Source organism: Carcharodon carcharias, chromosome 2, assembly GCF_017639515.1.
Source record: "Carcharodon carcharias isolate sCarCar2 chromosome 2, sCarCar2.pri, whole genome shotgun sequence".
In the NCBI taxonomy this organism is placed as follows: Eukaryota; Metazoa; Chordata; class Chondrichthyes; order Lamniformes; family Lamnidae; genus Carcharodon; species Carcharodon carcharias.
This window is the reverse complement of record NC_054468.1, coordinates 39,556,482-39,581,913: the sequence shown is the minus strand read 5'-3', so window position 1 is coordinate 39,581,913 and position 25,432 is coordinate 39,556,482. Positions and strand designations below refer to the sequence as shown.

At 40.1% G+C, this 25,432-nt stretch overlaps 1 protein-coding gene across 3 annotated transcripts in view; it reads left to right on the top strand.

Moving 5' to 3' along the window:
* The window catches only part of mccc1 (methylcrotonyl-CoA carboxylase subunit), a 44,652-nt gene continuing 19,220 nt past the window's right edge, over nt 1-25,432 (top strand). Inside the window, exons 1-10 of one of the 3 annotated variants that reach the window (XR_005941690.1) lie at nt 1-258; nt 5,771-5,814; nt 7,438-7,577; nt 9,698-9,793; nt 10,882-11,003; nt 12,469-12,616; nt 14,469-14,590; nt 14,887-14,998; nt 16,954-17,035; nt 23,466-23,593. Coding sequence is in view for 2 of the 3 variants with exons in the window: in XM_041176943.1 (XP_041032877.1) it covers nt 200-258; nt 5,771-5,814; nt 7,438-7,577; nt 9,698-9,793; nt 10,882-11,003; nt 12,469-12,616; nt 14,469-14,590; nt 14,887-14,998; nt 23,174-23,255; nt 23,466-23,593 (1,053 nt within the window). In the remaining variant the exon portion in view is untranslated. Of the gene's footprint in view, nt 259-5,770; nt 5,815-7,437; nt 7,578-9,697; nt 9,794-10,881; nt 11,004-12,468; nt 12,617-14,468; nt 14,591-14,886; nt 14,999-16,953; nt 17,036-23,173; nt 23,256-23,465; nt 23,594-25,432 lie in introns of all 3 variants that reach the window. The other 2 variants (XM_041176943.1, XM_041176937.1) reach the window with 2 other exon arrangements.

The following is a 25,432-nucleotide window of genomic DNA, read 5'->3' as shown; positions in this document are numbered from 1 at the left end:
TGGGGAGAAGTTTTGAGATTTTTCTGAGTGGGGGTGGGGTGAATCGTAAAGAAGCGGCGGAGTGCAGGGCAGTTTCGTTCTCAGTTGGAGACAATAATCGGCCGTCGACCCGCATAAAGCGGAGCGATTTGGTTTCAGATATTAGACGTTAAATGATTCCGATCCTGCGGCTCTCGGCCCCATCCCTCAGCCTTTCATTATGGCGGCGGCGTTGGTGAGTGAGTGGGGTCTGCGCTGGGCCAGGAGAAGCCTGAAACGGTGAGTGTCCAGAATGTTGGGGGAGGGGATGGTTTCAAATTCTACAGCTGCCCATGCCCTAGGTGTCCGGCTGGGCATGCCCCGGGTGTCCGGCTGGGCATGCCCCGGGTGTCCGGCTGCCCATGCCCTAGGTGTCCGGCTGGGCATGCCCCGGGTGTCCGGCTGGGCATGCCCCGGGTGTCCGGCTGGGCATGCCCCGGGTGTCCGGCTGCCCATGCCCCGGGTGTCCGGCTGCCCATGCCCCGGGTGTCCGGCTGGGCATGCCCCGGGTGTCCGGCTGCCCATGCCCCGGGTGTCCGGCTGCCCATGCTCTGGGTGTCTGGCTGGGCACGCCCCGGGTGTCCGGCTGCCCATGCCCCAGGTAGTTCCAGTGCCCAGGTTCCAGATCCAGGTTGACCCTTTCTAAGCAGTTACCATGCCACCACCAGTTTAGCGCCATGTTCTTTGCATGCATTCATTCATTTTCGGGTCTTGAAGATGCAGTTATTTATTAGTAACCTGGCCTGGGACTGTACCAAAGGGACAGAACTCTCTAGAGGAGATAGTCCTGTTCCTGGAATTCTGTTCCTAACAGCACGGTGGGTGTATCTCCACCACCACATAGACTGCAGCAGCTCAAGAAGGCAGCTCACCACCACCTTCACAATTAGGAATGGACAATAAATGCTGGCCTTGCCAGCGTCGCCACGTCCCAAGAACAAATTAAAAAAATCCCCCTTGCCTCAGAATTTTTTCGGGACTGATTGATATCTCACAGTTTTAGTGTTGGTAATAAATCAAAACAACTTTGCACAATGAAGTTGTAGTGTGAATTAATTGTAGAGCAAGTGGACAGTACCAAGTGGCTCTGTCTGCACTTTCACTGCCTGTGGTTGAGGGAGAAATGAAAAGTTTTAATAGGTGAGTGCAGGCCTACTCATTGACCTCTGACTACCTGGAACGCTTCAACTGTTGGGGAAAGAACTGTCGGCTGGCCTTAAGAATGTGTTTACACTACGTTAGAATGAAAGTTTTAAAAGTTTGCGTTCCAGCAGTTCACTTTTGCTGTGATCCTTCAGTTGGTTTCTTACCCCATGCAAAATACCAGGTTAAGAAGATATTGGCAAGGAGAATTCCCTTGCTTTCTTAGTACAGTGTCATGATCTCTTACATCCACCTAATTGGACAGATGGAAGCTTGGTTTAACATTTCATCATAACAACAGCACCTCCAACAATGCAGCACTCTTTCAATACTATATTGAAATGTTAGCCTAGGCTTTGCAGTGGTAATGATGATGAACCTATCGGTATTTGCTGCAATTACTTCACTGAAACTGACGGCAACTCCTGGAGTCTGCACATACGTGGAATAACATGAAAATCCAAAAGCTGCTGTCAGTGATTCTGTGCTTCTCCAAAGAGTGCACTGTTGACTCCATGAGCTTATTAACTGCAATGAGAGTGCCACCACTGAGCCAAGACTGCACAGTTCAGGACGATTATTTATGTGGACTCCCTCTCACAAACTAGTTTTATGTTTTACAGTTTTTACATGTTTTATGAAGCCAATCCTATGATTTATGTCAATAAAGGCAAAATACTGCGGATGCTGGAAATCTGAAACAAAAACAAAAAATGCTGGAAAAACTCAGCAGGTCTGACAGCATCTGTGGAGAGAGAGAGAGACAGAGATAACCTTTCGAGTCCGTATGACTCAGTCAGTCAGAACTGCTGAATTTTTCCAGCACTTTTTGTTTTTGTCTATGATTTATGTCACCTGGTAGACCTGCCGTCTCCAGGTTAGTTTTCAGCCCACTGACTTTCTAAAACGCGTTGTGCAAGATTTCTTCAAGCGTCTAGCTAAAAGGAAGTTGTTAATATGTTGCATTGAAATCTAAATAGTGTTGTAAATGAGGAATCTTTAGTTAATAGTAAATAATAACTCTAGATTTAGTATACTAGAAAATAGATTTTAAATTATGTAAATTAGTCTAATGGATTAATATTTGTGAAGGTGAAAGCATGCAAAAATATACTCTGAAAGAAGTCATCAATAATATACTTTTACTGTAACAGAACTTCATTAAAAATGAATAAAGTAACATTTTGTTCTTCTAAATTAGAAAAACATACAACAACCAAATGTAGACTGTCATTTCTGTTCACTACTGAGCTCTGATGATATTTCTTTTTATGTGACTGAAGAGCAGTGACATTAAAGAACCAGTTGTGAGTCAGGGGTCTGTTCTTTAATTATCTTAACCTTGTCCTGTCTCTAGCATGTTTGATACTGCATTCTCAAGTACGAGGTTGCATTATCCTGACCAAAAAGGGAGTTCTTGTTGAGGCAGAGGGCAGGCTGAGATACTAAATGAGTACTTTGCATCTGCCTTCACCATGGAAGAGGATGCTGCCAATGTAGCAATAAAACAGAAGCTAATAGAGCAATTGGGTAGGATAAAACTAGGTAGCGTGGAGGTGTTTAAAAGATTTGCAGTACTCGTATAAAAGCAAGTCGTTCCAGATGGAATTCATCCTCAGTTACTGAGAGAAGGAAGGGTGAAAATTGAGGAGGCTCTGGAGTCAGTCTTCCAATTCTATTTGGCTTTGGAGGTGATGCTAGAGGACTGGAGAATTGTAGATGTTGCATCCTTGTTTAAAAAAATGGAGGCAGATAAATCAGGCAACTACAGGCCCATCAGTTTAACATTGGTGGTGGGGAACCTTCAGAGACAACAATGCGGGACAAAATTAATTGGCATTCTGAAACATATGAATCACAGAATGGTTACAGCACAGAAAGAGGCCATTCGGCCCATTGTGTCTGTGCCAGCTCTCTGCAAGAGCATCTCAGTTCATCCCATTCACCCGCAACTCTGGCCTCCCGCCCCTCCCCGTTATCCTTGTAGCCTTGCAAACTTTTTCTTTTCAGATGGTTATCCATTTCATTTTTGAAAGCCACGATTGAAACACACCCATCAGTGCATTCCAGAACCTAACCACTCGCTATGTTTAAAAAAAATCCCCATATCACCATTGTCTATAAATAATGGGATATTAAATGAAAGTCAGCAACGTTTGTTAAAGGCATATCACGTTTGACTAAAAACAAAAAACTGCGGATGCTGGAAATCCAAAACAAAAACAGAATTACCTGGAAAAACTCAGCAAGTCTGGCAGCATCGGCGGAAAAGAAAAGAGTTGACGTTTCGAGTCCTCATGACCCTTCAGCAGAACTGGATGAATCCAAGGAGAGGGGTGAAATATAAGCTGGTTTAAGTTTGGAAGGGGCGGGGAGGTTGGGGGGGTGGAGAGAAGTGGAGGGGGGTGTGGTTGTAGGGACAAGCAAGCAGTGATAGGAGCAGATCATCAAAAGATGTCACAGACAAAAGAACAGAGGTGTTGAAGTTGGTGATATTATCTAAACAAATGTGCTAATTAAGAATGGATGGTAGGGCACTCAAGTTATAGCTCTAGTGGGGGTGGAGGGAGCATAAAAGATTTAAAAATAATGGAAATAGGTGGGAAAAGAAAAATCTATATAAATTATTGGAAAAAACAAAAGGGAGGGGGAAGAAACAGAAAGGGGGTGGGGATGGAGGAGGGAGTTCAAGACCTAAAGTTGTTGAATTCAATATTCAGTCCGGAATGCTGTAAAGTGCCTAGTCGGAAGATGAGGTGCTGTTCCTCCAGTTTATGTTGGGCTTCACTGGAACAATGCAGCAAGCCAAGGACAGACATGTGGGCAAGAGAGCAGGGTGGACTGTTAAAATGGCAAGCGACAGGGAGGGTTGGGTCATTCTTGCGGACAGACCGCAGGTGTTCTGCAAAGTGGAGAGACCAAACGTAAACTGGGCAACCGCTTTGCAGAGCAGCTGCGGTCTGTCCCACCCCCTTTCTGTTTCTTCCCCCTTCCTTATGTTTTTTCCAATAATTTATGCAGATTTTTCTTTCCCCACCTATTTCCATTATTTTTAAATCTTTTATGCCCCCCCATCCCCACTAGAGCTATACCTTGAGTGCCCTATCATCCATTCTTAATTAGCACATTTGTTTAGATAATATCACCAACTTCAACACCTCTGTGTTCTTTTGTCTGTGACATCTTTTGATTATCAGCTCCTATCACTGCTTGCTTGTCCCTACAACCACACCACCCCCCTCCACTTCTCAAACCTCCCCCCCCCACCTTAAACCAGCTTATATTTCACTCCTCTCCTTGGATTCACCCAGTTCTGCTGAAGGGTCATGAGGACTCGAAGTGTCAACTCTTTTCTTCTCCGCCAAATGCTGCCAGACCTGCTGAGTTTTTCCAGGTAATTCTGTTTTTGTTCGTGTTTGACTAACCTTATTGGGTTCGTTGGTGAAGTAACGGAGAAGGTTGTAGGTTGAGAAGCGTAGCGTAGTTGCATACATGGACTTTCAAAAGCTGTTTGATAAAGTACCGCATAATAGACTAGTTAGCAAAATAAAAGCTCATGGGATTAAAGAGACAGTGGCAACATGGGTGCAAAATTGACTAAGGGACAGAAAGCAGAGAGTAATGGTGATTGGTTATTTTTCAGATTACTGTGGCATTCCCTTGGGGGTTGGTATTATGACCTCTGTTCTTTTTCATATATATTAATGATCTAGACTAGGGTGTCCAGGGAATAATGTCAAAGTTTTCAGGTGATACAAAACTTGGAAATATATTAAACCTAGAGATAAATAGTAACAGCCTTCAGGGGAATGTAGACAGACTGGTGAAATGAATAGACATACAGCAGGTGAAATCTAACTTAGAGAATTGTGAAATGATATAATTTAGTAGGAAGCATGAGGAGAGGCAATATGAAAAAAATACTTGCATTGATATAGCACCTCATCACAACCACTGAATGACTCAAAGCATCGAACAGTGTTTTGCTTTTGTTTTGGTTAAGAAGAGATTTGATAGAGGTGTTCAAAGTAATGAATGGTTTTGTTAGAGTAAACAAAGAGAACGCTTTTCCATTGGCAGCAAGGTCAGTAAGCAGAGGACACAGATTTAAGGCAATTGACAAAAAAAACCTAAGGTGGAATGAGGAAACATTCTTTTACATGGCAAGTGATAGTAATCTGGAATCCATTGCATGAAAGTGTGGTCTATGAGGTTTCTATAGTAGTATTCAAAAGAAAATTAATTAAATATTTGAAGGGGAAAAATGCAGGGCTATGGGGAAAAATGCAGGGGTGTGGTTTGCTTTGCTGACTTTCTGGAGTACCTATACTTTGAACAATAGATAACAAGAACAATGGTAAATTCAAGAAAGCTCATATTTCTCTGGGAGGTTCAGCTTAAACTGACTGCTTGTAAAAAGATCCAGCTTTCAAATTAATTTGAATTAGATTTGATAAAAAATCAATCTCTAACCATTTTTAAGCTCTTAAAACTGTTGTTACATGAGTAGTTCTGCTGCAATCCAGTAATATTTCTAAATGGAGATTTCTGTTAAGAAAATAAATAGGATTTGTACTGTTCCTCATTTTTTTTCCTTTAAACTTCACAGGCAATGGCTTTGTACGCTGACTTTCTTAAGAAATGCTTCAACAGGTATTATTTTTTGTGTTATCACTGATGCCTTTTGCCAGATTGTAATCATTATATAGTTTACATTTGTCACCCTGATTAGATACATTCAGTTTAGAATAAAAGCAAAAAACTGTGGATGCTGGAAAACCAAAACAAAAATAAAAATACCTAGAAAAACTCAGCAGGTCTGACAGCATCTGCGGAGTGGAACTTAGTTCTGTTGAAGAGTCATACGGACTCGAAACGTTAACTGTGTTCCTCTCCGCATTTGCTGTCAGACCTGCTGAGTTTTCCCAGGTATTTTTATTTTTGTTTTCATTCAGTTTAGAACATTGGTTTCCAAATATTGCAAAGAAGGGTTGATGTTCGGATCAGTGTCAGTGCACTATAATATAATAAACGATCAGTGAGTTAAGGAGAGGTGTTTGTTTATATACTATGCAAGCACTCCATGCATTATTGAATAGATATTGTCATCAGAATATTGAATAGGATTGTGCACTTCTGCTTGCAGAAGGAAGTCTCTTCAAGGCCAAAAATATTTCTGTTTAAGTAATTGCAAAGGACCCTTATGAAAACCTGATAGCCGTGGACTCACCTGGCTGGTGTCTGCATCCTTTTTCATTCCTGCTTGCTGTCTAAAAGCTATCAATTTGCAAGTATTCAGTATAGCAGTTTGAAGTCTGATTTTAAAGGAATGCTCTATGTTAGAGCTTTTTCACAACATTTCTATTACTAGAGTGCACCTCTTTTGAAGAAAATCTGCAGTGTCTATTTTATCAACTAATGGATTTTCTGTTGCTCAGGCTTCTGGTTACAGTTGCCAGTTCTGCAATTTCTGATGCTGTGGAGCTGAGATGGGTTGAATCAGTATCTAACTTGAGATCTTGCCGCCCTTGTGACTCATTATGATCAGTATAGCGTGCATCTATCCACTATTTAAAGTTCTTAAGCTTTCAAAGTTGTTTGTATATATCATGTAACACCAGTATAACAGCCATGAGATCAGCCATTTCATTTCTGGATGGCAGCCCGAAGCTTGAATCAGCTGAGAACTGATGGTGTATCAAGATTTCACCCTCTACATTCTACCAAACAGCGAGGTATTCTTGGTGAAGGAAGGTTCATCATTTTAGTATAATATAAAAACAAAAACACTAGAAGTATTCAGTGGGTCTGACAGCACTGTTCTAATGAAAGGTCACAGGCCTGAAACATTAATTCTGTTTCTCTCCAAAAGATGCTGCCAGACTTACATTTCGCTCATTTTCTGCTTTAATTTTAGGTTTCCAGCATCCACAGTATCTTTTGTCATCATTTTGTTTTTCTGGAGGCAAAGTTTGTAATGGTTATAATCAGGATACTATTATTTTTCATGGAAATTATTTTATAGATTGTAGATGATAACTAAAAATGAACTAAGTTTAGAGGCTTATTTACATCTTGTCACTTGTCATCACTCTTGAACATTTGGATACTGGAAAATATTATTAGTCCTTGGTAGTTAAAACTCGAACAGGAAGGAAAATGACCTTTTTCGTAATAGTTTTATATGGATTTGTTTCCTAAATGTTTGCTGTATATTTATGAATATATACAGCTGGCTCGCATAAAACCTAAATAGATTTTTAATTTGTTTTGCAGGCAGTTGCAGAATCGAAAAAATTCTTATTGCAAATAGAGGCGAGATTGCCTGCAGGGTAATGCGGACAGCGAAGAAGATGGGTGTTCGCTCCGTAGCTGTTTACAGTGAGGCAGACAAAAACTCCATGCATGTCACAATGGTATGCCATGATATAGGGACATACATGATATGAAGATGTTTCAAACTATATATTGATTCTTTATGTGGATGGATCCAATGGTGTGATGTTTGCCCATCAAAGAAAATAATGCCAGTGCTGGGAGATGGGCGGAGGTAAAATTTAACTTCACTGGAGGCACATGACAGGTTGGAATGAATCAGTCATCCATATTACCTTGAAGTCAATGGATAGTAAAATCAAATGGAGTGTATAACAAGCAGCTGATCCACCACTGACATTTGCAACCTCACGGGGAATGCATAGAATTATTTTCTTTTGTGCACAACTAATAGTTTTAGGCACTCCAAGTTCCGGTATTAACTATTGCATTCCACCTTTCTTATTATTCCACCCTTTCAAAAAAAAGTCTCTATTTACTTTGGATATATAGAGTCTCTAGCCTGTGTGATCTGCCCTTGCATGATGTTTGCTGAAGGCTGTGTGTTATCTCTGGTGGCATGCTAAAGCGTGTGGTAGTAACAGATACCCGTGCACAGACGTTGGCATTGATTATATCATTCATACTTGTGTGAATCAGTTGGGAAAAAGAATATATTTTAGGGAATCATGTGTTCAAACCCCTTTTCTTCAGACTATTATTATTTCAAACTTAGGGAATTTTGATTCTCTTCTGTATGCTGTAACGTGTCAATTAAGATCACTGTGAATATCCTAAATCCAAAAGTGGGCAAAGCACTATTTTACAGATAGTGATCCCGCTACTCATGTTTTTGATTTTCCCCGTGTGTTTGGAGTGTAGAATGAGGGTCAAAAAAACTAGCACATCAGAATAGTCATTTAGAATTTAATTTGCTCTGTGCATGAATGTCTCTTGATTCTAATAGTGTAATTAATGTTTTTTTCCAGTTCTAAATCTGTTTTCTTCAATTAAACTATGTGAAAAAGCTGAATACGTCAGTGGCTATTAGAAATGCTTAGGTATTAGATCAAATTTTTAAACATCTCAATCATCACCTTATCTTTGTCCTCACTAAGGATGCAGAACCATATTGGACCCTATGTTGAGTTCCAAAGAAGAGTCATATTGGATTTGAAATGTTAACTCTGTTTTTCACTCCTCAGATGCTGCCAGACCTGCTGAGTTTTTCGAGCATTTTCTGTTTTTATTTCCAATCTTCAGCATCTGTAGTATTTTGCTTTTATTATTATGTTGGACCCTTACGTGTGCTCACCTTGGAGATTATTATTTCCTAATTCTCTTTTTGTATGATATGATGCTTTTTCATTTGAAGCAAGCAAAACTGTGTAGAAATCAAAATCTTAGAAAGCAGTAGATGTAATTGATTTGAAGAGAATTGGAAATTGGCCTTGATCCCATGAACAATATTTCACATGGATTGACCATATATAACTTCTATATTTAATAATGCTTTTGTTAGAAAGCAAGTGTTGCTACCTTCTACCTTGCCAGCATGTTTTGTCACCAAGAGTGATGACACAGAAATTGTTGCTTTAATGTGTTTGGCCAAGTCAAAAACAATTGTAACTATTAGGTTCAAATTTACAATAGAGAAACATTTTCCCCCCACTGGGGGCGATGTGTGGGCGGGAGGGTTCCCTATCGGCGCCCTGTGTGGGCGGGGGGAATTCCCTGAGCTGGGAGTACGCTCTTTCATGCATGTGCGCAAAAAAGCGCATAGATCTCCCTGAGGCAAAGTGCTGCCTCAGGGAGATCGGCTCAGATTTGAAACTTCAAATAAAGATGAGAAAAAAATTTTACTGCCATGTTCCCTGATGTGACGCTGTCACATGAGCTGGGGCGTGTCCAAAACTTTTATTTTATTCTGAGATTTTTAAATCACTCGTGAAACCTCATCCTGTCCGTGGTTGATTTTTCATGCTTTTTCAGGAGCCCGCCAGGGCTCCCGGCCTGTCCGCCAACCTCAATGTTGGACGGGCAGGCCCATTAATGATTTCAATTAGTTTTTTAATGGCCTTAATAGGCCGTTGACAGGTCGGAGTTGGCTGCGCGCCAGCCGACCTGAAAATCTAAATGACATGGGGTGACGTCGGGATGCCCCGCCCCCTCTCGCCAAACAGATATTTTCGTTGTGTACTGATCCTTTCTCACTCATCAGGCTGACGAAGCTTACCACATTGGACCAGCAGCCTCCCAGCAGAGCTACCTAAATGTGGAAAAGATCATTCAGGTAGCTAAAGCAGCGGCAGCACAGGTAATTTTTTTGAACAACTTTGTATTTCTAGTTCTGGTTAAAACTGAGGTGCAAGTGTGAAGTTCTCTTTTGCCTTGCTTTGGGCAGCATTACAAATAGTAGGAACTCCTGCCTCATCAGTTTGTCTCATAGGCCTGAGTGACTTTCCACACACTGACCTGGCGAGACAACCCCATCAAATTGAACCATGAGTCTTTGTAATACAGTATATGTGATTTATAATAGATCATTGAACTACTGTATAAATTGAAATTACCTTTTTTTCATTTTTGTGTGTGATAAATTCATGCACTGTGGAAAAAATATATTTCACAGCCAGTGATGATGTACTGGGTTTATTCCTCATGAAAATGGAGTCAAAAATTCACACACGCGTGCAATTCTGATAAATTAGAGCTAGTGCTCATTATGGTGCTTATATTGCATGATTTTTTTCTGTTTAATTTAGTCTTTTTTGGGGATGGGCTACATCTGGATTTTTCAGTACACAATGCTTTACTGTGTTTGCTTAAGTTTAAAAGGTTGAGGGGTGATTTATTTGACATGTTTAAAATTATTTCACTGGGTAGAAGAAGAGGTTATTTCCCCTAGATGGGTGAATCCTAAAATTAGAGCTAGACCATTCAGGAAGCACTTTCTCACGCAGAGGTTAGTGGAAATTTGGAATTCTTTTCCCCAAAAAGCTGTCACTGCTGGGTCATTTGAAACTTGAGTGACAATTTATTAGGTAAAGGCATCAAGGGCTGTGAATCAAAAGTGTATAACGGTTTTGAGGTACAGATAAGCTGTGATCTAATTGGGAGGGGTGGAAGAGCTCGAAGGGTTGAATGGGCTACTTCTGTTCCTATCAATCTCTTGGTATTGGTGACATCAATTGTGATTGGCTGATAACCTTGAGACATAACTCAAGTTCATAAATTCTCATACATATAAGATGCCTTTTCAGTTAGCTCTTCACATTCCATTTTCACTTTGTACTAAATTGTGTTCTTAAAAGCATCACTCACTTTTTGTAAGTTTATCAATTTAAGTACTGAATCCTAACACAGCTTTGCTGTTGTCTTTGTTTCGTGGTTTATCACTTGCAGGCCATCCACCCAGGCTACGGATTCCTTTCAGAGAACACAGAGTTTGCAGAACGATGTAAAAAGGAGGGCATCGTTTTTATTGGACCTCCTTCCTCAGCTATCAGAGATATGGGCATCAAAAGGTAATAGACTAACCTGTGGTTTGTACTTGTGTAAGAAATTAATACAGTCACCTGTAGAGAAGTAGCGGTGGTGCAGATTTAATAAATTTTGTCATGAACCACAAAGAGTTTCCATGGCACTGCCCAATGCCTTTGATTTATTTGTGAGGCTAAATAGTTGTTAGAGATCATTAACATATGATACGCTGTGCCATGGAGTGAGTGATAGCATAAATGTGCCTAATTCACATGGCGATTGCACTAAATGGAAGAAAGTGGAGGATTTCATTCTCTTGTGCTTCTAGGAGATGAGCTTAGAAAACTATACAAAGGTATCTGAATGGTTCAGATACCTATGCTTTATTATAAAATTTGGACATCATATTTTGACATGGTAATAAGGTGTGTTTACATTTGTTTTCTGGAGGACTAATAAGTGTCCTTTGTAGCAAGCAGAATGAGTGCACCATGGGGAGGGAGGTGTTGATCCCAACCCAGGTTTGTTATGATGTTATCCAAAAACTCGCAAAAATGTTATTGAAATTAAAGTAACTTACACTGCCACGCATGGGTAATCAACTTGCTATTTCATGCTGTTTTACTATATTTTTTGACATGAAGTTGAGAAATGTCTGCGCTGCAGAATTAAACAGCACCGGCTGCACACTACAGTCATGCAAATAAGTTTTCACATGTTTCCTGCATCAAAAAGAATAGGCACAGGTTAATTGCACATCAAGCCTTCTATTTTTTTCTCCATATTCCCTATATCTATAAGAGCGCCACCTTGTGTAGTAGTTTATAATGTTCCAAATGAGCACTCGGATGGAAATTGGCAACTTAATTGCCAATTGTACATCTTTGTGCTGTGGGTGGATGGTCACTTGATGCCAAAAATAATTTTTCATGGAACCCTAGCACCCAAAAGATGACATTTTTTCATTGCTTTCGCTATAGGATGGAGTCAGATCAAGGTTATAGAACTGAACTGAAAGGTTGAAGAACTGGGTGGGCGCAGACGGTTAGAGATTTAATTTCAGGAACTTAGCTCTAAATCCAGACCAGGCTGTACCAAATATGTTGGAGGGGCAGATGGAAGAAAAAGTCCCGCTGATGTAGTAAGATTGCTCTTATTAGATTTAGTCTGAGGGATGGTGGTGGGGCAGAATTGGAACTTTTTGGCCTTGCCAGGCCCTGAGAGTGTGCAGTACTGATACAGGGTGCCTGAACTGAGACGCATTCCATTCTCAAGCATTAATGTCCCTCACCTGAATGTGCACAAAATATTAACAAAATGAAGAAAGAGTTGAAAAGACAATTTGAGCTGGGGCTTCCATCCTGCCCTACCCAGTGCTCTTCATTGCAAAGACATTTTGTAGCAAGTAAATTACATACAGGTTGTTTAAGATTACATCCACATTAGAAAGCATTGAGAAACCTGTAAGTGTAATGTATTTGCATTTGCCTTTTAAAAATTTTTATTCAGCACATCGAAGGCCATAATGTCAGCTGCAGGGGTGCCTGTCGTTGAAGGTTACCATGGTGATGAACAATCTGATCAACAATTAATGGTGGAGGCCAGTAGAATTGGTTATCCTGTGATGATAAAAGCAGTTCGGGGTGGAGGTGGCAAGGTAAGACATTGTCAACTTGCATTAATAAAATAGGTGAGGTATTATTTTAGGTTTCATTAATTACCTATATAGGATGCAGATGCTGATAGCACAATAAATTCACACGCTGTTTTCTGGAAATTCAATAGATAAGTTATTATAGGAAATAACATTTGGATATAAGAAAAACTATTTTGATCAAATTTATTGTAGGCTTATTATTCCCATTCAGCATAAACCATATCTTTGGGGAAAAATTGGATTAGATACAGAAGTACATAAAAAGGTAGAAATTGGTCTTTATTTCTGGTGTAAAATGGGTGCAGTGATGACTAATTTAGCAGTGTGATGGTCAGCAACTCATCTCATTGGGTCACAGCTAAACTCATCAGGGTCTTTTTTCAAGTGTTCCTGCTGGCTGCGTAAAGCAGGTTTTAGACCCCAATGTCATTGGTATGTAGATAGGCTGCTGTTCATGGGCCTCTTACTGTCAAAGTTGGGACAAAATTCCCAGATTCTCTACATCAGTAAATTATCCCACACTCAAGATGAGATTTAGATAAAATTTTCACCTGGTTAGATTTATGACAGGCTAGAAGTGAAGTGTTACACATGGAAGTAAAAATGGAGGATGTAATATATGTCATTGAACCCCCAGAAGGGACAGGCTGAAAAAAAATCTGGGGATGAGAGAGACTCAGTACTTTTAACGGTGTCCAATTGTTAATGAGCATCAAATGGAATTCCAGATATATTGCTCAATTAATGAGAGCACTCTAAGCTTGTCATCCTGAAGCTGAATATTATATTCAATTCTGGTCATTGAGGCACTAAAGAAACATCCAAAACAGTGCAGCGAAATACTGATCTCTAATGTGGAAAGGGTGAGTTAGAAAAGGAAAAGTTAGAAAAATTTCAACTTAGCAGCCTTGAACAGAGGCATAGGAGATACCAAATGCGGCAGAAGAGGTTAGTCTGGAGCACTGTTTTGAATTAAATTGGAACCACAGGATAACAAATCATGGAGCAGAATTTTATGGGCCCCAGCCAAAGGATTTGCAGGGGATGGGGGTGGGGGGGCCTCTAAAGTTCCCTGGGTGGCCTTCCCACCATCTACCTACCTGCCTCTCACCTTTCTGAAATTTTACAGGGGCAGGCGAGATCTAGGATAGCCTGTCAGCCCTTGTGCCAATTGAAACCCTTGAGTGGCCAATTAATGACCACAATTAAAGGCCACAATTTTGAGGCTGGTGGGAGGAAGTCAAGGATGGGAAGGAGTGGGGAAGCCCAGTAGGTAACCCTGCTCGGCCCTCAGTGGGAAGGGTTGGGGGGTGTGGGGTGCCTCTCTCACTGTCTCCCTTTCCTGATCGGGAGTCCTTCCATTCAAGGACTGCCTCCCCCATCCTCCCTGAGTGCTCCCTCCCCCATGACCTTTTTATCACAACTCCATCCCCTCTCCCTGTGCACAGCTTAGAGGGAATATTGGTGGAGATACAGCATTACAGATCTTTACCCCTATTTCTCCTCCTTGATTCCTGGAAACAGATGCGCCGGGGACAATAGGCCAAGGAAAATTCGGCTTTACATACAACGCTGTATATCTGTAGTGTTATGGTATTAATTACGTGTGTGTATAGTTTCTGGGAAAATCACATGCCACTAAGGTATCATGTTGTGCGGAGGCTGCATATCAAAGAATACAGGACACCTTGCAAGATTGCAACATCTTGCAATGTTAATTGAGAAATTTACTTTTTAGAAAACCCCATAAGTACGGCTTTAATTTTATGTGAAAACCTGAAACTACACCTCATTGCTGGTTGTATTACACAGCTTCATATTTTGAATGTATTTCTTCTATACCTGTGCTTAGGGTATGCGCATTGCTCAAACAGAGGCCGATTTCCTTGAACAGCTGGAATCTGCACGAAGAGAAGCAAGGAAGTCCTTTAATGATGATGTTATGTTGATAGAAAAATTCGTAGACAATCCAAGGTATGGGGCTTCCAATCTGAAATTATGCACTTATTTTTTCTTTTTTGAACTAAATTTCATAATTCTGAATGACATGAATTATCCAGTGCTATGCAAGTTCATTAGTTTAAATATTACCTGCATACTATTAGTTACCATTCTTCTAAAAATTGTGCAGAATAAAATTTGCTGAATGCAACCATCATCGACTGCTAATAATTAGTATAAGATTTATTGAGAAGAACAGTGAGATATACCTAACCGTGCAGTTTCTTTCAAGTTCTAATGGCTTAATAGGCTTTTGTTTTTTGTTTTAGACATGTAGAAGTGCAAGTGTTTGGAGACCAGTATGGCAATGCTGTTTATTTGTTTGAGAGAGACTGCAGCGTACAAAGAAGACATCAAAAAATTATTGAAGAGGCACCAGGGGTAAATGATTTCATCATAAGGAAATTTGCACCCAGGCAGTTTAAATATAATAGGCAGGAGGCCCCACTAGATTATGCTTTTTTTTTCACTGCAATTCGCCCAAACACCACCAAACCAGCATAAAATTTGCAAAATTTTAAGTGCAGGTTATGTTCAGCACAAATCGAGTTTCTACAATTTTTTGCACTCGAAGTTGGACCCCCACTCAAAACTAAACACAGCCCCAGACTGAATTAATCACCAAAGGGAGTTTCCACAAATTGCATCCATTTAAAGGGCTTTCCAGGAGGCTGTAAAAATTAAGTACCTTTTTAGGTGCAAGGATACGAATAGTCATGTTTTAAAAACTTTTAGTATATATTTTTTGAATTTACCAAGAAAGTAGCACCTATGCACCACGGTAACTAGTAAATGGTTTGATATAATTTTAAAGCTGTTTTCAGTTGTTAAAATTAGGTGGTAAGCTAAACATTCTGATTGAACTGCATTTTTTTATGATAAAACCATTTTTTGCATCCGGATTCACTGAATGTATCCAAGTCGAAAGCATGTCCCAACGTGTATTTTAGCATTTCTTTAGCATGTATTTAAGATCCTGATGATGCACTACAATTGTATTTTCTTTAATACAAGTTTTATAAATAACAGATTCCATACATGATCCAGGTGCACATCCAATGGCTCTATCCTCTGCTCTGTGGATCCCATAAGAAACCCTTTTGCTCCCAATATATGGAATTCAGGAGTGAGACAACTCTTATATACATTCCCTACCTTTATAGCTAGTGCTCATGCAATTTTCCCTTTAAATGTGTTAGATGGGTTATACTTCAAAGTGTTGCAATTAAGGCCTGTTAATCTCCCTGTCTCTGGCTCACTGCACAAGTTCTCCTGCACTAAGGAAATATGTGTGAGTCGCTGCTGGCACTCGATGGATTATAAATCTGACCCACTCGCTTTTTTCTGGTACAATGTACATCATAGGTATGGTATAATTTCCGTGCAAATCTCATGCATGAGAAACATGCTACAGATTGGTTGGGGTATTGTGAAATGTGGGGTACAGTTTTGCGAATAGACATCCAAGTAGTGAATGAATTGGAGGAAACCAGTTGCTTGCTCTGTGGAGGGTGGCGAAATGGGAGGTATGACCAGCTTGGTTCACTCAGACAGACCTCCCAGCAACCAGTTAAAGAATGAGCTTAATGGAGGTACTGGATTGGCCATGATTATCATGGAAAAATTGGGGTAGGGAGGAACATTATAGCCTAAAAAGAGCTACACCCTCAAAAACAATTTGTAAAGACTGAAAAAGTTAGTCCTGTAATTTGGTTTTGAATACAGAGGGGTTTTTTGTGCATAGAATTAATTATTTAAAAATCACTATGTCCTTATTGGGATTCAAATGTTTCTATATCTCAAAAGTAATTTATAACAAAGCTTTTTTTAAATTCACTCCTAATGGCAGCATTGCTGGAAAGGTCAGTATTTATTGTCTATCCCTACTTGCACTTAGAAGGTGGAGGTGGGCCTTCCTCTTGAATTGTTCAGTAGTTTGATACATTTTGGTGGCTTGCTCAGCCATGTCAAAGGCAGCTAACAGTCAACTATATTGGTGTGAGAATGAAGTGACCAATAGCCCAAACCTAAAGATCATTAGTGAACCAGTTGGATTTTTGCAACTTTTACTGAGAGCAGCTTTTTATTTATTTCCAGATTTCTTCTTAAAATGGATTTAGATTTTCAAGCTGCCATGGTGGGGTTTGAATTTGTGTTGTCCGGATTATTAGGTTATGATTTTGAACTACTCGTCCAAAAGCATAGCTACTACACTGCCATACCTACATTTAAATTATGATAAACTAAAATTAAAAGAATTTTTTTTTATCTTTTAAGCATCCGGCGGATACAACATGTAAATAATTTTTCTTGGACTTGCTCCTTTACAATTGTAGCCTGGAATTAGTCCTGAGGTGAGGAGAAGACTTGGCGAAGCTGCAGTCCAAGCTGCTAAAGCTGTTAGTTATGTAGGAGCTGGTAAGTAAGCACTCGCCACTAATAAAAGGATTGGACCCTCATTGATTTAAAGAAGTCTAAAGTCTTCAGGGATGCCATCGAGAGCTAGAAAGATGTTGTAGGCAGCCTGCTCCCCAAACATTGCTGGTACCATTCTGGATCAGCTGCTGAAAGGCAAAAGGCAGAAGTGATTTTGTGGAAACTTCTAATTTGATGTTCTTCTGTTTATAGGAGCGCGGTGCAAATAGGAGCTGAGCAGGGAAGAATGTGACCAACAACAAACCTCTTGCATTTATATAGTGCTTTAAATGTAATAAAACATCTAAAAGTGCTTCACAGGACTGTTGCCAAACAAATTTTGACAGCGAGCCACAAAAGGAAATATTAGAGCAGATGACCAAAAAGCTTGGTCAAAGAGGTATGTTTAAAGGAGTGACTTAAGGGAGGAAAGAGAAGCAGAGAGGTTTAGGAAGGGAATTCCAAAACTTAGCGACTATTCAGCTGAAAGCAAGGACACCAGTGGTGGAGCAAATAAATAGGGCATGTGCAATGGGCTAGAATTGAAGAGCGCAGATATCTCAAAGGTTGTAGGGCAGGAGGTGATTAAGGGTACAGATACAAGAATGGGAATTTTAAAGTCAAGGTATTGCCAATCTAGGAGATCAGCAAGCACAGGGGTGAATGGAACTTGGTGTGAATGAGGATGCAGGCAGCAGGGTTTTGGATGAACTCAAGTTTATGGAGGTGGGAAGATAGGAGACCAGCCAGAATAGCATTGGAATGGTCATCTATAGGGAGCAAAGGCATGGATGAGAGTTTCAGCAGCAGATGAACAGAGGTAGAGGCAGAATCAGATTATTATAGAGGTGGACGTTAGTGGTCTTGGTAATGGAACAAAAACAGAAAATGCTGGAAATACCGAGCAGGTCTGCAGCATCTACGGCGCTAGAAACAGAGTTACTGTGCAGAAATTTTCCAAAAAGGTCAAACTCCCGACAGTGGCCAGAAATGCATGTTGGCAACACGTACACCAGACCGGCTAGCGGGACTTCTCCCTTAATTTTATGGGATGGCAGCTCATGAACAAGCTGCCGTTGAGTTTGCTGTCCAGTTTAGCATGGCCGCTGGCCCAATCAGAGGACTAGCAGCCTCAGCAGAGCTACCAGAAATGGCGGCCACTGCTGAGGAAGATGGGCCCTGCAGCCTACACCAAGTAGGACGAAGAAAATTTTTTTAAAAATTACATTGCTAGACGGGAACCTGTCAATCACTGGGGCCTTGGGGGCTGCTTTCCCTGCCTGCGACTTCCTCTTTGAATAAAAAAAATTCTTAAAAATGCTTCGTCCCCTCTCAGGATGCCAAGGCCACCTGCATTCAGCTGATGGCATCCCTACCTGGTAGGAGGGGGTCTATTTGTCATTGGCAAATTGCTGACAGCCTAGGAAAATGGCCCTTATTGGGCATTTCAATATTTAAATTTGCTTCTCGCTTCCTTGTAGTGGGAAACCTGTTGGAGGCCGGTTCCACTGTTGGTAAAATTCCCTAATGGTGAGACATGGTCAGGGGGAGCCAATCTGACACGGCTCACCCTGATTTTACCCTCCCCATTGCCGTGTTCCTGATTTGTGCGGGCCAGTAGAATCCTCCCCGACGTTCCAGGTCAATGAATATTTATCTTGAAGATCTTGGTAATGATGCAGGTATGAAGCTCATCTTGGGGTCAAATACACCATCAAAGTTGTGAATGTTCAGGCTGATCCTCAAACAGTTGCTAGGGCGATTGCTGCAATTATGAGGTTAATAAGAGTATTAGATCTGTATCTTGTGGTTTATAAAGCTATTGTATTTTGGGACTTTAGTTTTAAATTTAGGGTAAATGAAGGGGGTCATGTGACCTGTTCTGCAGTCTACCTGACAGTAAGCCTGAGTGGTTTGATTGTTAGAAATCTAAGAGCATTCAGTGGTTTACCCAGAGGAATATGCAAGGTATTTTAACCATATTCTCAGAGTATGCCATGAGTAGGTCCTGAGCCTTCCAAAGTCCCAGAAAGATTGTATAGGTATTGTATTGTAAACAGTTGTGTTGTAAACTATCCATTTACTTCTAAGATTAAAGAGAATGGGGATCAAGCATAAATAATTAGCATTTCTACTTAAATATAAAGCTAATGTGTTTCATGTTGCCATGGGGAAGAGAGCAAAGGAAACCATTTTTGAGATTAGGTTACAGGCTTCCCTGCAAACCCATGAATATCTCAGACAGTTTTTTTTTGTCTTGTGTGGTCTGAAGCCATCTGTGAGGCAGAGAGATCAAGAGATGGAAGCAGCAAGTCCTGCAACTGAAGCAGAGAAAATGCTGATTCTATTGTTCACTACACGGAACATGGGTGGGAGCTGATGCTTAGATTGAAGATCGAGTTTGTGAGGATTTCAAGGAGGCCGGAAGATTTGCCTAGAGGAAAGGAATCTAAAGTGTAACCTCACAGTAAAGCCACTTCTGGGCTTAGAAGTTATCCGGCTGGGAAAGTGAAAAGGAAGCAAGCCATCAGGAGCTGAGGATAATTTTAGACTGGTTCCTGGAGGATGAAGTGTCCACATAAGGGGTAGTGTAATGTATAACCGTAGCGGGAGATTTTCGGTCATGCCAAAAGTTAAATGGGGAATCTCTTTTCTGTACTTTAAAATATAAATTGCCTACAAAAAGAAAATCGTGTGTAGTCAATAAGGTTTTTTAGCCATTTATCATAGTAAAAGTTTTAAAATATGAAATCTTGAAGTGTCATTCTTTCAGCTCTCCAGTATGATTCTCATATCATCTCTGAGGAAGGGAACTTTGGCCTGTATTTTGCAGTTTACAGTGAAGCTAAAGCACTCACTGCTGACCCCGAGGAAAGCCTTTGTGAGAGATCCAGCAAATCGTGTGGCAAGAACTTTAACTCTCTCAATGTGAAATTGTTGACTGGAAGTTTGAATTTCTCTTTAAAAGTTATCGATCTGTATGGAGATCATAGCAAGATGGATGGAGATAGTAGCTAGGGAACAGAGTTCGAAGTCAGGGCTGAAGACTGTGGCTTCTGTATTCCCAGTATTTAATTGGAAGGAATTTAGGCTTATCTGGTACTGGCTTTTGGAAAATCAGTATGATAAATTAGGGAGAGTGGAGTGGCTGAGAGGGGTGATAGCGAGATAGAGCTGAGTGTTGTCAATGTACATGTGGAATCTGACATTTTTTTCAGATGATGTTGCCTAATAGCAGCATGTAAATGAGAAATAGGAGGGGGCCAAAGTTAGATCCTTGTGGGACACCAGAGTAAATGGTGCCGCAGTGGGCAGAAACCATTGCAGATGATTCTCTGGCTAGTGTTGGATAGATAAGAATGGAACCAGGTAAGTGCAGTCGTGCCCAACTGGAAGACACAGGAGAGGCTTTGGAGGAGGAACGTGTGGTCAACCATCTCTGAACCTACTGGCAGGTCAGGGAGGATAAGTGGAGATAGTTTGCCACAGTCATAGTCACTTAGGATGTGAATTGTGACTTTGATAATGGCCCTTTCACTACTGTGGCAGGGGCAGAAATCTAATTAGAGTGATTTAAACATGTCATGGGGCTAATGGCCAGGCTGAAAGAGAGTGTAATGGTTTTAAAAGAGAAACGTGACAGGAGGACAGAATCTGCATTACACATTTGTGCTTCAATGTGCTCTGCTCCTTGGGTTTTCCAATAATACAAAGTAACAAATGATGTCAGGATACCAATGCTGGCCTTGCATCATTCTCCCCATCACCCAGATCGCCTACTTCCATTTCCGTAATATTGCCCATGTTTGCCACTACCTCAGCTGAAATCCTCAACCATGTATTTTGTTACCTCCAGACCAGATTTTACCACTGTTCTGGCCAGTTTCCCACCTTCCACCCTCTGTAAACTTTAACTCAACCAAATCTGTGCTGCCGTATCCTAACTCACACCATGTTCCATGACTCACTGACCTACATTGGCTCCCAGTCAGGCAACATGTTGAATTTAAAATTTTCATTCTTGCCATCAAATTCCTCCATGGCCTCACCCGTCCCTATCTCTATTCTTTTCTCCAGTACTACAACCATCCAATATCTCCATGCTTCTCCAATTCTGAACTCTTATGCATCCCCAGTTTACTGTGCTCCACGTTAGGAGCTGTGTCTTCAGCTGCCTAGACCATAAGTTTAGGATTTCCCTGCTTGAAATGCCTGAGATATTCTGCTACCTTAAAGACACTATATAAATGCAAGTTGTTGTTGTGTCACTTGCATTTTTTATTTCAGGTTGATAGGAAAAGCTTGATTTATAAACTTTGCTATAGAATTGTCTGTTCTCATTCAGTTAAGTTCCTATGACAGTATAAAAATACCATTAATAAGAGCACCTGATTCAGAGAGGAGGCTAAGTCATCCATGCTGGGTAAGCTGATTAACCAAATGAGTTTAAATATTAGTAACTAGCTCCTAAAAAAAAAAAATCAGGTTAAGTAAATAGATAAATTTGACACACACATTTTCCATTAATTAGAAATTTTAACTTAACGCCTGACACTATGAAGCCCAGTTGATCAAGAATTGGAATATTGTTTCCAAACCTTGGGAGCCTCTTCCCGTACTTTCTTGCACTCCTGGACAGGATACATGGAAAGCCTGGTCTTCTGATGGCCAGTCCCTCTTTCATTTTTGGCATCCAAGTTATCTCTCCATAAAAATTGTCCTGTTGTCTTAAAAGATACTGTTACGGTCAATTTCTTTGAACTTTCTTGTTCACACAAATACGCTATTGGGTATAATTTTGTGCCTTGCATCCCTAGTTTTTTTGAAAATACATTTCAGGACACATTTTTCTACTCTAATTCATTCCTTCCCAAGACCGCAAAACTGGAATCCTTACTTCCTTCAGACTTTCATTGCATTGGTTTTTTTAAAGCTTCATATCATTTGCAGATGTCATTTAATCACCAATTTCTAATGTATTTTGTTTTCCCCTATACTCTTTTCAAAAGAAAGTATGTGGTGTTATGCATGGCCACCTGATCTTGCCTTGATTTCACAACAATAATAATTCTTTTAATTAATGGGAAGTCATTAGCATTGAAAATATTTTATTATAATGTATGTTATAACTTTTGTAATTATTGTTTATCATTGCTTATTGTTAATCGGATCAGAAGTAAACCACTTGTATCTTGATAAATTTATGCTGATTTTAGAAGTATTCCTGTTTTTGGAGCTTTGAAGAAGGTCATAATTTACCTCTCCTTTTCTCTGAACCCCCTCCCCACATTTCAAAAATAGCAGAAGTAACCCTGGAAATTGAACCTTATTCTGAAGTCTTAATATATGAATGTGGTGACCTTGTTACTACTGGCTTCATAATTGATTTTGCGTTAAATGGAAACTGAAATTGTCGACAATAACATGACCTGAAAAATGTATTTGATATCAACAGAGCCAACTTATTTTAGATAATACCCTCATCATGCACTGTCATATGTTTTCTTGAGATATGTAAAGTAACTACTCACTGTGTCACTTCATGTACTGCATCCCCGACAGACCATAATGTCCTGAGCAATCATGCCAAACGTTCTCACTGTCTCACGATTTATGGATAGTTACCAACAAAAACATTTTGGCCTGGGTTTGCTGCACAGATTTAACAACACTTCACAACAAGGGAGATGTCCTTTACTTAAAATGGAATGCAACTACATAGGAAAGTACATCAGTTGAGTCCTGGTCATAAAATTTTTGTTTAATTTGTTTTCTAAAAAATTCCATTTAAGGGTTCTTCCATTGGATCCTGCATTCATCAGTTTCCTCAATATAATGGATGACTTAGGGTGATGTTACCCATCGAGATACTGTTGGATGAATCTACTCCTTTTCATTCATGGGATTGATAAATTTTTGAACCAAGACAACCCTTACTTTTTTCTGCTTAAGTGTTATGTGCTCATACTTCTGATTTTCAGCTTTCAATTGTATTATATAGCTGTATTTGTATGACATTCTCTAAATAGTTATCTAATTTATTCCACAAGTGCCACTTTAACGTTTCGCTTTTTAAACAAAATATGTGTAACTGGCTTTCTCAGTAATATTTCCTTCAAACCTCATTTTACATCTGTTTAGCTTGAATATTTCTACAGATTGGCATTGGAGTATTTTGTGGAAAATAGAAACCATTACCATTTTTATGTGAATATGAATCTAGGTAAGGGTGCAGTGTTACTTTGCGATTTGTAGATGAGTTGTTTTGGGAAATATTGCGCTGAATGGAATGATGAATAATTTGCTGAATCAAACAAGCTACATGCCTGTGCTGTCATGATTCTATACTGCAAGTGTAAATGGTGGGCAAAATAGAATAGGCTTTTATTGAAAATCTCTGAATTTGCAATCCAATTGTTGTTTTGGTTTTCAGGGACAGTGGAATTTATCATGGACTCTCAGCATAATTTTTATTTCATGGAAATGAACACAAGACTGCAGGTGGAGCATCCAGTCACTGAGATGATAACAGGAACTGATCTTGTTGAATGGCAGCTTCGGGTGGGTGAGAACAGTTGTTTCCCATGGTTTATGTTATATTAGGCTTAAACCTGTGGGTTTTGACTACTGCAAAGATGAGGGAAATAGTAGCTAAATGTTTTGGTCTCAAACCACAGCTACATTAATGTGTCTGAACAGGTTATAAAATATCTGAAGGTTGCCAATTCACTGTTGTTCTGTGGTTTAAAAGGCATTGTTCTTTCAGTACAGTATCATGCAAGATTCATTATAATGTTTAGTTAACTGTGAGCATTGTGGTATCAGGTGCTCAAATACGTCATAGCATGTTGAAGACATGGACTTAAAGGAAAAAATGTAAGAGTTAGGGAAGATAACAATGTGCTTGTGCTCTAGTGGGTTGCAATGTACACATTTCCCTAGGAGCCATTTCAACCAAGTGTCTAATGAAGTACATCCACTGCAGATTTCTCAGTTTGTTAGAGTGTGTTCAATAACACTGAAGGTGGATGTTGGGGGCAGGGTGGGGGAGTGGTATTAAGTGGGAAGGTTCAGTCCGCAAATGGGCTCTAGTCGTTCTTGGGGCCTGCCTCTTCTCCTTGCCCCATTGTGATATCATGGCATCATGAAGCCATGATTAGCAACTTTTGGACAACACGAATGTTACATGGAGAGAGAGAGAATAAAATGTGAAGTCGTAAGTTCTGTGTGTCATAAAACACCCTAAAGACCATCAGTGTTTAATTGTCGCATCGCACTTTAAGGTGACTGAAATAAATATCAAGTAACTTTAAATGTTGCTTTTAACTTTAAATGTATCCATCTTACAATAGAATACAAGGTCAGAAATACTATAAAAATAGGTTTCTTATACAGCTTAAGTGACCCCTGGGATAAAAGTTGTGTCCCTTTGTGTTGTGCTTGATGTACGAGATTTGAATTTCCACTTTTTGATACACTATCAAATTTAGTTTACTAAATTCAGAACAGAAATTGAATTTGAAAGACTTGGATCCAGGAGAAAGTATCTTAGACATTAGCTAAGAGTTTGTACTGAAATTAATTTAAGACACTTTTATATTATGTAAGAATGAGGGACGATTGCTAGTGATAGTTTCTTGTCTTGTATTAGTGAGAGCTCTGGCAGGCTTTCATGAGTTATTACTATTTGTTCTAGGGATGTGTAGTTGCCAAGGAAGGTAAGGATGACCTTTCTTCATAGCATATAAGCAAAATACTGCAGATGATGGATATCTGAAGTAAAAACAAAGTGCTGGAAGACTCAACAGATCTAGCAGCATTAGTGGTGAGAGAAACAGCGTAATGTTTCGCGTCCAATATGAAACAATTCCTAAGAAGTCATATTGGATTCAAAACGTTAACCCTGTTTCTCTCTCCACAGATGCTTTCTTCAAAGCAATTGTCTTTACAACTGGGTAGTTTGTGAGGCTGCTTCAGAGGCATCGCAAGACAACCGTATGGTGTGAATTGAAGTCACCCATGAACCAAACCAGGTTAGAGTTCCCTCCCCTGTGATTTGTGATTTAGTTATATTTTTAACAATGAAATTGCATTTTCCCAAATTACCATATTGGCCCAAATCTTCCGGTCTCCAGATTGTTGGAGACTGATGTATGACCTTTGTTTACCAGCACAGACACGATGGGCCGAATGGCCTTCTTCTATGTCTATGAGACCCAAGATGCGCATCAGGACCCTGCTGAAGTCCTGAGGCGCTAACTCCTGTGGGAATTGCCTGGGAAATTTGAACTTCTCTATGAACGTCTCCAACTCTGAGCAAGAGTCAGAGACTTCAGATAGTTCTGATGTACTTACCTGAATGGTAAGCAGGAAATGTTAGATTTTAAAAAAACCTAGTCT